An 11107-nucleotide genomic window follows, 5' to 3' on the forward strand; every position below is an offset into this window, starting at 1 on the left:
AAAAAAAAAGAAAAAGAAAAATTGCCTCCATTGTGAGGAAAAGATGCTGAGTTGGAGTACTAATACTCCGGTGATTTTGGCACCTTTGTATACATTAGGAACAAGTGAGTGACTTCTCAGTGTTATCATCTTTTAAAGTAAATATTTCAAATAAGCATACATACCATTGCATATATAGCAAAATACACTAAATTAAAATATTCCTCTCGATCTTTCTTACAAAATTTATACAAATTAACGTTTTGAGCAACATTCTTAACTAGAAAGTAGAGTTCTATATTTCTAGATCTTTCTAGAAACTGCTATTCTGATTTTAACAGTATAGATTAGTTCCACCAGTTTTTGAACTTAAATAAGTGGAATTATAAAGCTGTCTCTTTGGGTATCTGACTTATTTTGCTTGGCATTATTTTTGTGAGCTCTCTTGATGCTACATTTAGAGATGGTTCCTTCATGTCTATTCAGGCTGCAATATTGTAAAATATTCCACTTTTATTTCCCTTTTACAAGGTGTTTAGTAATGTCTTTGTCATGGAAGACAGACCACACCCACTTCTGGTTTTTTTTATTGTTGTTACTATTTTGTTGTACCAGTACACAAATTAGTATCTCCAAATACCCTGCCTTGGATTTAAACCAACCTTTGTATTTAAAACGCTTGCGCCTGCATCTATTTTTTGATTAGCTGCTGGTTGTTTATCATTTACAACAAAACCGCACTAATAAAACAAGTCCATTAAGTGTCCTCTGTGCTTGCCATCGGACTAAGCACTTTTCAGTCATCATATTTAACTCTTCCAGCAGCTGTTAAGCTATATTTGCTGTTTGATAAAGAAATTAAGATACACATTATACAACTCCATATGATTCGCTAGGGATGGATTTACCTTCTCCAGCCTTCCGTGGAAAAAATAACTAAGGAATTGCAGAAATGTTTTGTAGTGAAGATATTTCCAATAAGATTCTTCCCCTCCAGTTATTTTATTTATTTTGGATTGCTCATGAGATATGACAGGTAAGGCAAGTAAAAGTCCCTGTTATTAGAGTAATTGCATCCTAGGAAAATAAGCCAGTTCCTCAAATTCTTCAAGGATTGTGTGCTCTGTTTAAGGTTCATCGGTCCGCAAATATTTGTGGAGGGCACACTGTCAGCCAGAGGCTGTGAGACTGCCCCAGGCTGGTGGTGACTTCTGGTGATTCATACTAGTACACAGTGCTTCTCAAACCGAACGTGTTAATCCCTTGGAAAGTATAAAGCACGTTAATGACCTCTGGTGTTATTTTTATTAGTGTTAATTTGTGTAAAAAATCACTGCATGAAACTCCTTAGATCATTACTAAAAAGCAAGCTGTACAAATGAAACACACACACCACGGGTACTAGTCAAATAAATGACACCAATTTAATAGAATGAGAACTGTCCACAGATAATGGTTTAATAGTAAAAGACTAAGCCCAAGATTTCTAAAATTTAATGTGCTTCTGAATTTGACATCAGGGAAAAGAAAGAATGCCTTTTCCTCTAGGTTACCTGGTATGCACCATTATTAATGAATTTATCTTTTTGTTTCCCACTCACAATGTCAAAATGTGAAGCTCTCTCAGAGAAATTTGCTAATGCCGTTTGAATGGCTTGTCACTTGATAATCGTTGAAAGCCACCTTTATTTACTTGGAGATGAAATTGGTGTTGGGGTCGAGATATGTACCTAAGGCAATAAAAGCTGGAGTTTGGAACTGAAAAATGCTTCGTGGTGGATTTTCTGTTGCTCTCACTGCTGATGGCCAGCTGAGGGGTCACAGACAACCTCTGAGCTGTGTGCTTATTTGCAGCTTTCATGTGTACTGCTGCTCTCGGGTTCTTTTGGTTCGTCCCCTGTGACCACTCTGCCTTGATGTCCTCTGGACGCAACAGAACTTTCTGCACAGCCTGCCTTCCTGTGTCGTTTCTACCTGACTTGTGATACGCTGAGTTAGAGGACAAAGAGGTGGACTGAAGTTGCACAATCGTACACAGGTCAAGGCAACCATCTGGTTGGCTGGGAATGTCCTTATATTTTCCAGTTTAGGTTATTGTTGTTGTAGAAGTAGTAGATTCAAAGAAACTATTGGAGCAAGCTATGAACCCCCGCGACTCTGCCCTAGACCCTTTGGGGAAGCACTCCTGAGGATGTAATGTGACTCTGTGGGTGCTCACTCTTCCTTGCCTTTCATGTCAGCCCTGTGGGGTGCTAAGAAAGTATTCTCTTTTTCTAACATTTGGATGCACAACCACATAGATCTGTGTCAGGGAGAATTTTGGAGGAATTTTTCTTTCTCAGTTCGAACTGCCACACAGAGGTTACAAAGCGGGCAGCTTTGGATATCACCCATCTGTTGCCGATTAACTAAGTGGGACTCTGCCTTTGACTTCCTCATCCAGCATCAGATTTCATATGCATAAGTACAATTGTGTGAGGCTTTGGGAATCGGAGGCACATAAATCAGCAAAAGAAAAAGAGGTCAGTGTGACATTTGTCTGAGATTCTCCAAGGAGGCCTAATGCCTCATTTTCTTAGAAGTCGATGAGGATGGTATTTTTCATTGTTTTTATTTTGTTTTGTATTATTGTTTAATTTAGGTCACATTAGTTAACAGCACTCTTATCAGAGGTATGGGATTTGTGTTCTTAATACGTGAGATCTCCTGGTGTTTTAAAATTCTTACTTTTTAGCCAGAGGGAAGCATAGCATAGTAAAAGTTGCTGCTTCTCTCACCGTGAGCCCCGAATCTTCTTTCATCTCTGCGTTGATTAAAGGTCACAGGACCAGTGACTGTTTCTCCTAAGCTCTTGTGTCAAGAGTTTTAATCACGGATTGACCCCAATGTAGTGTCGGGCGCGCAAGAGTGTGCGGAAGGGGAAGGAGAAATCTGTTTCTGTGCAAGTGTGTACTTTAACCTTCAGAAGGCTCAGTATGCAGACGTAAGCTTTGAAGACTCATTTTAACTGTATTTGAAACCCACATTCTGGGGCCATTGAATAACACTTTTATTTAATGAGTTTTCCCACTTTGTGGGACCTAAATCCCTTAGCGAGGTTCTAGAATTCAGCTTGTAAGAAAGCATACCCTAACTCAGCTGTCCATAAGGCCCCTGCAGGATGGCTCAGATGTTACCTTTCCATTGGGTTCAGATCCTCCAGAACACTGGGAACATTTTTTGGGGTGAAATTCCAGGAATTAGCTGTAAGCTTTTGATCTGCATCCACTTTTTTAGAAGTTTAGCTCAGAAGACAGGAAAGCATTTATGAAAGTGGATTATTTAGCAGTAAAACCCATCTTTAACGACAAGTTCACCCCCTAGAGAAGGTTCTGAGAGGGTCTGCTGGGTCTCTCCCCATGACCCTTAGAATCTCCTTCATACCAGCCCTTTCTCTTTTAAGGTCGACAGGTGTCTCCTCCTCCCTTCAGGTTCGGAGCTCCCCAAGCAGATGTGTGATACCACAGTGGAAATAAGTCCACAACCCCCAGGTTAGGAATCTATAGTAACATCTGCTTCAGTGCTTCGGAGGGGTGAGGCAGAAGGGCATTAAAGGATGTCTGAGGCTGGTAAGCCTGCATTAAACCTTGGTCTGACCTTGGACAGTTTCTGGGCCTCTTTTGTTGCCTGTTAAACAAGAATATTACTCGTATTTTCCTGAATGCATTATTGTAAATGATTTTTGAAATGAAATGTATTTTCTTACATGGTTGAGCATTCATCATTTAATGCACCTGATTCCTTTAGCTCTCGTCCGACTTACTGCACTCATTAACGCTAACCTATGATTTGGTTGTTTAGGTTTTTTGACAAGATGTTTTTATTTCATGTAAAACATGTGTCCAGAGTGCTGTGAACAGTGCCCATGCAAGTGGCAAATACTTTCTAGGCTTTAAGGTGATATGTAGCTGAGGTTTCTTTTTAAAAGTGCCATCAGTGTGCAAAAAAATAAAGAAAAAAGAAAAGGTATCATCATCCTTTCTATCTGTGACCCATAATTACTTGCACTTTATCGTTTGCTACCGAATCGTGTTTCTTGGGTGATAATGACATAGCAGCACGCAGCGCTATCTTTCAGTGGTGCTGATGCGAACACAGACCTGAAGGTGGAAAGCCTTCCTGGAATTTAGAATTTGCGGCAAACAGCAAAACGCTTGCACAGAATCGTCATCTTAAAATGAGTCACCAGCCACTCACTGCAGCACTGCAGATATTCTGCAGGCACTGTGCCAAGGCACAGCTTTCAGAAAGCCATGGGGGTAGGTGACACCACTGGCGGGCAGGTGCTGGAGAACAGGTGGAGTCAATCATTGGGATATGCGGTGTCAGCTGCACCCCTCTCCCCCCACCTCCCCAGCCCCTTTCTGGGATGTATAAACCCAGCAGCCCTTTTGCAGTTTGGGTGAAAAGTGATGGGTGAAATGTTTAGTCCTGTTCAGTCTTCTCCTGTGTAGATCATTCTAATAGGGCACAAGTAAATCTAAATCGGAGAATCCCTGAGAAGATACTGCCCTTTCTGCATCACAGGCAGTGGTGAGAAATAGGTCTGACTGCCAAGCACATTCTTGAGGCAGGCAGGGAGGGAAGGAGAGAAAGCCAGGCTGGAGGCTGCACACCTGTGGGAAGTAGTCTCACTTCCTCCTAGGTCGTGGCATCCCTTTTTATCGTCGGCTTTCCTCCTTGTCAGATGATATTATATTATAAGGGGAATTGTAATGTTTCAAGGGTCTCCGAATCCAGCAGCAGCTTATCTCCTTGCGTTAAGGTTTGAAAGTTGAGCTGTGTAAGGCAGCCAGTGGGGGCCCTAGGGAACCTGAGCCCACCCCCCGGGGACTTTCCCTGGAGGAAAAAATCCAGCTGATTCTCCCAAGATTAGAAGTAGGAGAGATGTGGAGGGAAGACTAGCGCTTGGAAAGGGACTCCATCAAGCTCGAGCCTCTGTATCCAGAGTGTTAGTCTGGTATTGTACCAACTGCATGTTCCCGCAAATCCTTCGGGTCACAGAATCAGCACCCGGCACAGCTCGCCTTGCCAACGAGCACCCTTTTTCTCGAAGCCCCTCATATCTTGCTGCCCTTCCATCATCATGAGTACAGATGCTGCCAGCGGATCTGTGCTCAGCTTTGTCTCTCACCCAGCTGAAAACCAAACAGTAAAGGAAGCCTAAGAGGAACCTACTACCTTCCATTTTTTCTCATTTTCTGAGTCCTTTGAGCTTGCCATGAGGCTCAACATAAAAGCACTGGCTTCCTAAGCTGAAGTGAGTGGGATAATGGCAGATTTGGGGTTAGGAGGGCATATTCATCTCCAGATGTGGCCAGAGTCTTAGACTAAGTCAGTAACAATTATTTTCCCATTATTGGTTCCTGTGTGCTCTTTGGTGTAGCAGAACATACTGCAGCGTGACATTAGCATCCTTAAAGCACTCTCTAGAAATTGTGGACAGGGCTACCTTGAACGCTGAATCATTACCTTATGTTTTAAACGCAGTATTGAAATTTTTGTTGCCAAGAAAACTTTTCTGGTTTGCTGTGTAAACATTGTTGTCTCTCTGGCATTGAACTGCTTTTATGTCATCAATCATTCATGAAAGGTCTTTCCTTTTTCTCACAGTCTGACAGCAATGCGAGCTTCCTCCGAGCTGCCAGAGCTGGGAACCTGGACAAAGTGGTGGAGTACCTGAAGGGAGGCATCGACATCAATACCTGCAACCAGGTGAGAGCGTGATGGCTGCCTCTGTGCTACCGGAGGAAGAAGCCCTCGCGGTCTGTGGGGTACCCCAGAGCTCAAGGGTAGCGGCTGTTCTTCACTGAATATATGAAACTATCAGTGATTGAGACATAAAGTCTTTTCACTTCCTTACCAACTCTTAAAGTCACAGCCATGGTCAGTTAGAGCAACTACTGATGGCAAAGAGATAAATGAATAACAACTGGTGTCCATGTTGTGTGAAACGATCCGGATTATTGACCAAGAATGACATTTTACTTCGCACTTTGCGTCAATTACGGCTTCTTTTCTTCTCTGTGATGTGCTTCCTACTCGTGGGGGTTGTTCCAGTGTGGGATAAATAAGTAAGAGGATAAAATCAGAATTTTTTCTCCATTTGGATTTGTTTTAAAGTACCCACCCACTTAGAATGAGAAGAGAATGCTGGTTTAAACGTAGTGTATCATTCATCCATCACACTAATTCCGTAAGGACTTCGACAATATTATACGTTCTTTTGCATATAATGTGGTCCCAAGGATATTGAGATTTTTGTGCTGCTTTTAACTAACAGTTTTATCCCATGCATTTAAGTGGCTCCTGGGTTACAGGCTCCTGGGTTACAGTATTCATTGTAGTGGGCTAAATGTTTGTGTGTGTGTGTGTGTGTGTGTGTGTGTGTGAGAGAGAGAGAGAGAGAGAGAGAGAGAGAGATGGAGCCAAGAAGGAACTAAATAATCTCAGCAAATTTTAAATTGATTTGATTATTTCCTTGTTGGATTTTAGCTTTCTATAGAATCTCTGTTTCTACCCTGCTATAGTTGAACTCAGTTATGTCCAGTCTGTAGTGGAAAGCTGTTTGAAATACAGCTTTGCAAAACCCGAATCTGACATTTTGTCTTACACCTTCTCTCCTCAAATTTCCACCCGTTGATATTCTCCCCAGTAGATCATTGCAGTGCTACCCAACTCTCCTTCCCCTCACCTGGTCCAGAATTGTTCTCCTATCCTCTCTTCTACGTCCAGATTTGCAGTCACTTAGTACTTCATGGTGGCTGACCAGGGTGGTCACAACAACAGCTTCCTCATACACGTTCTGTGTCAATCTTGTCATGGCCGCCAACCAAAGACAAGAAAACCATCCTGGAACCTCCAATGCCTTCGTTGGTGACATAATTGCATCACAGCCTTCTGGGGGTTAATGCAAAGGGTGTAGGCTTTCCCTCGCTGCTCTTGGGAGTCACCATTATAGACTGCATGGCTCTAACTAAGACACTGTGTGTTATCCTGCAGAGATGTGCATCTCTTGGCATCAACAATGTTGACAGCTGCTTGCTGTTGGGAAAGACAGTCTCCTACTTGCTGAGCTTTTCTGCATATTCTTTGGGGCATGACAAGGATGCAAGACCCTGGCTGTTCTGATCTTTGGGCATTGCTGTATTGAGCTACCATGAGGGATTAGGTGACACCTCCCCCAGACAGAAAAGAGACTTGTGTCTGATCCAGAAGACTTGTGTCTTCTACCAGCATCATGAAACAGTAACATTTTACCTATTTAGCTTGTAGGTAAGATAGAACTCTGTATTACATAGTCCTTGACTCGGTCCTAGGGAGTAAGGCTGAATTCCTTTATCCCAATACATGGGAGCTTTTTCTTCTGTGCCTACATTCTTTTTTTTTTTTTTTTTTTTAAGATTTATTTATTTGTGCATACAGAACTGGGGTACAGGCCAGAGGCTCAGGGGCGGCGAGAGGCTTCACCAGAGACAGAGAGGGGAACAGAACAGGCAGATCGACGAAGTACACTGCTGAGGGGAGCAGCGGGCGGGTCAGGAGAGGTCTGCCGCGCCATGTGGTCACCTCCGGGGCAGGCGGGAATCGAACTCATGCGGAAGCGGCTTTAGATTCTCAGTGCTGTGCTTTAACCCGCTGCGTCACCAGGGAGGGCCTGTACCTACATTCTTTATCCATCTTACGTTCCACTATGAATCTTTTTAATATATGTTTTTAATGTTCTCTGAAAAATAATCCAAACTTAAGTGAGGATAGTTGAACTTATTCCACAAATACCTGTGAGATTAAATATGAAATATAGTTTTAACAAGTTACCTTAGGTTTCTTAAAGCATAAGAAATACATTTCTTTCCCAAATTTTAGTATCAACTTATTATCTTCGTAACGTTGTAATATTCTAAGAAGAAATGAAGCTAGTTTTTAATTAAGGTAAAATTACCATAAATAATGTCAAGAAAGTAACTCAAGGAAAATGACATTAGTTTAAAACCATTTCACATGAAAGTGTAACAAATGTGTCAGCTGGATAAAAGACCTTAGCATGTTTGTAATTTTAGGAGATCTCTTAGTGGCAAATGAGCAAAGCTTAGCAACTTTACAGACAGCATAGCTACTTGAGAAAACCTGAGTAGTCTAATGTATCTGTTCTTGTATTGGCCATTTACCACTAACACATGGCCACTGAAAGGAAGGGCAGTTATTTCTGTGAGAAGGCAAGAAAATCTTAAGAAACCACATAGGTGTCCCTCCTTGGTGGCTGAGGAGTGAAAGTCTCAGGTCTGACCTCTACGGCCTGAGTTCGATCCCTGGCCAGGGAGCAGATCCACATGGCACAGAAGACCTCTCCGCTGCCCCCCATAGCAGTGTATTTCAGTGATTGATCTGTTCTGCTCCCCACTCTGTCTCTGGTGAATCCTCTCAGTCTCCGCACCTCTGGCCTACATGCCAGTTCTCCTATGCAATAGTAAAGTTTTTTTTGGTTTTTTTTTCTATAACAGTTTATTTTTACATCATTTTGTACATTTTTTTTCCATCTCAATTGTAATCCCCGCGAGTTTTCCATCACCAAGTCACCCGTGTGCCATCACCATAGTCCCGTGCACTTCCCTCCCCACAACCCCCCCCCCCGATTTGATCCCATTCCCTAATAGTAAAGTTTTAAAAAAAAATGTTAAAAAGCACAGAAATAAACCCCAAAGACTCACCTTTAAGTTCTTAAGTTCTATCTCCACTGTCATCAAGTCATTTTGATTCAGAAACTGACTTTTTCTAGTCTCTGTAGCAGGATAATAACATATTTGCCACTTACATCACAGGGTGAAATATATATTAAATAATGGAATATGAAGGACTTTCTAAGGCACACAAGTGCTAATAGCTATTACTGTATGTAACTCATTTGAATCAGAACAATTAACATGACCTAGTGACAAGAAGAGGAGATTGATTCTCCTCAGTCACCCGGCCTTATTAGGCATAGAGTAGACATTTGGTGTTGGCTCTTTATTATTATAATCAGGTATGTGCATTAAATAAAAATTAAGGAAAAGTGACTGCTGTGAGCTAATTAGCTTCTGTGTCTCAGGCTTCATGCCTAATCTTTCTGTGTGTTATTTCCATAATCAGCAGAGACAGAATATTCCAAGACAGGCATTTGCCTGAGTTTGCAAATGCAGAAACTGTACCCACCGTGAGAAAGCAATGATTCTGGGATCACACAGATCTCTGTGCCTACTGGATCCAAGTGTAATCTCAGGACATGTCCCTGCGATGGTCGGGCTGCCTTTCGCAGTGTCTCTAGTGGCCTCCTGTATATGGAGGCTCAAACCTTATCTTTACTTGTCCTTAGATTAACGTGACAAAGAGTGTCACCACCAGAATGACAATGAAAACCCAAAATATAGAACAGGAAGTAATTTCTGAACACTAAGCAGAGACAGCTGTTCAGCCAAGCTATCACCATTTCCAAAACACACCCAAGCTCAAAGCTAATATGGCGTATGGCAGAAGCAAAAGTAGCCTCTATTTTGCTTGTAAGCCTGAGTTTCTAGGGAGAATTCTGACATGCAACACTAAAGCGAGCACTGGCTGTCCCCTGTTATATTCCTCAATGAAAGGCAATCTGGCTTCTCCAGCTTTCCAAAAATACACAGTGTGTTGGCGTGCTAAGGTTCCTTAAAATGAAATTTGGATGAAAAAATTTTTCTATGTAAAATTGGTCTCATAACCACCAAGAGAATTTTGAAACTGAATCCAAAAATATCATTTGGCGTTTAATCATGTAAAGGATATGGGGGGGGGGGGAATCATACATTTGGCCCATGGCAATATTCTTTTTTTTAAAAAAAGAAACCTTTGTTCGACAATATGATACGTTCTTTTGCATATAATGTGGTCCCAAGGATATTGAGATTTTTGTGCTGCTTTTAACTAACAGTTTTATCCCATGCATTTAAGTGGCTCCTGGGTTACAGGCTCCTGGGTTACAGTATTCATTGTAGTGGGCTAAATGTTTGTGTGTGTGTGTGTGTGTGTGTGTGTGTGTGAGAGAGAGAGAGAGAGAGAGAGAGAGAGAGATGGAGCCAAGAAGGAACTAAATAATCTCAGCAAATTTTAAATTGATTTGATTATTTCCTTGTTGGATTTTAGCTTTCTATAGAATCTCTGTTTCTACCCTGCTATAGTTGAACTCAGTTATGTCCAGTCTGTAGTGGAAAGCTGTTTGAAATACAGCTTTGCAAAACCCGAATCTGACATTTTGTCTTACACCTTCTCTCCTCAAATTTCCACCCGTTGATATTCTCCCCAGTAGATCATTGCAGTGCTACCCAACTCTCCTTCCCCTCACCTGGTCCAGAATTGTTCTCCTATCCTCTCTTCTACGTCCAGATTTGCAGTCACTTAGTACTTCATGGTGGCTGACCAGGGTGGTCACAACAACAGCTTCCTCATACACGTTCTGTGTCAATCTTGTCATGGCCGCCAACCAAAGACAAGAAAACCATCCTGGAACCTCCAATGCCTTCGTTGGTGACATAATTGCATCACAGCCTTCTGGGGGTTAATGCAAAGGGTGTAGGCTTTCCCTCGCTGCTCTTGGGAGTCACCATTATAGACTGCATGGCTCTAACTAAGACACTGTGTGTTATCCTGCAGAGATGTGCATCTCTTGGCATCAACAATGTTGACAGCTGCTTGCTGTTGGGAAAGACAGTCTCCTACTTGCTGAGCTTTTCTGCATATTCTTTGGGGCATGACAAGGATGCAAGACCCTGGCTGTTCTGATCTTTGGGCATTGCTGTATTGAGCTACCATGAGGGATTAGGTGACACCTCCCCCAGACAGAAAAGAGACTTGTGTCTGATCCAGAAGACTTGTGTCTTCTACCAGCATCATGAAACAGTAACATTTTACCTATTTAGCTTGTAGGTAAGATAGAACTCTGTATTACATAGTCCTTGACTCGGTCCTAGGGAGTAAGGCTGAATTCCTTTATCCCAATACATGGGAGCTTTTTCTTCTGTGCCTACATTCTTTTTTTTTTTTTTTTTTTAAGATTTATTTATTTGTGCATACAGAACTGGGG

General features: G+C 42.0%; 1 protein-coding gene across 25 annotated transcripts in view; it reads left to right on the forward strand.

Moving 5' to 3' along the window:
* Positions 1-11107, forward strand: part of ANK2 (ankyrin 2, neuronal) — a 493620-nt gene that overhangs the window by 326394 nt on the left and 156119 nt on the right. For all 25 annotated transcript variants that reach the window (XM_012727793.1, XM_012727798.1, XM_012727801.1 and 22 more), the window contains one exon: positions 5632-5733. In XM_012727793.1, the coding sequence (XP_012583247.1) occupies positions 5632-5733 (102 nt within the window). The remainder of the gene's footprint in view (positions 1-5631; positions 5734-11107) is intronic.

The sequence above is a fragment of the Condylura cristata genome, unplaced genomic scaffold, assembly GCF_000260355.1.
Source record: "Condylura cristata isolate star-nosed mole 26May11 unplaced genomic scaffold, ConCri1.0 scaffold00021, whole genome shotgun sequence".
Classification (NCBI taxonomy): Eukaryota; Metazoa; Chordata; class Mammalia; order Eulipotyphla; family Talpidae; genus Condylura; species Condylura cristata.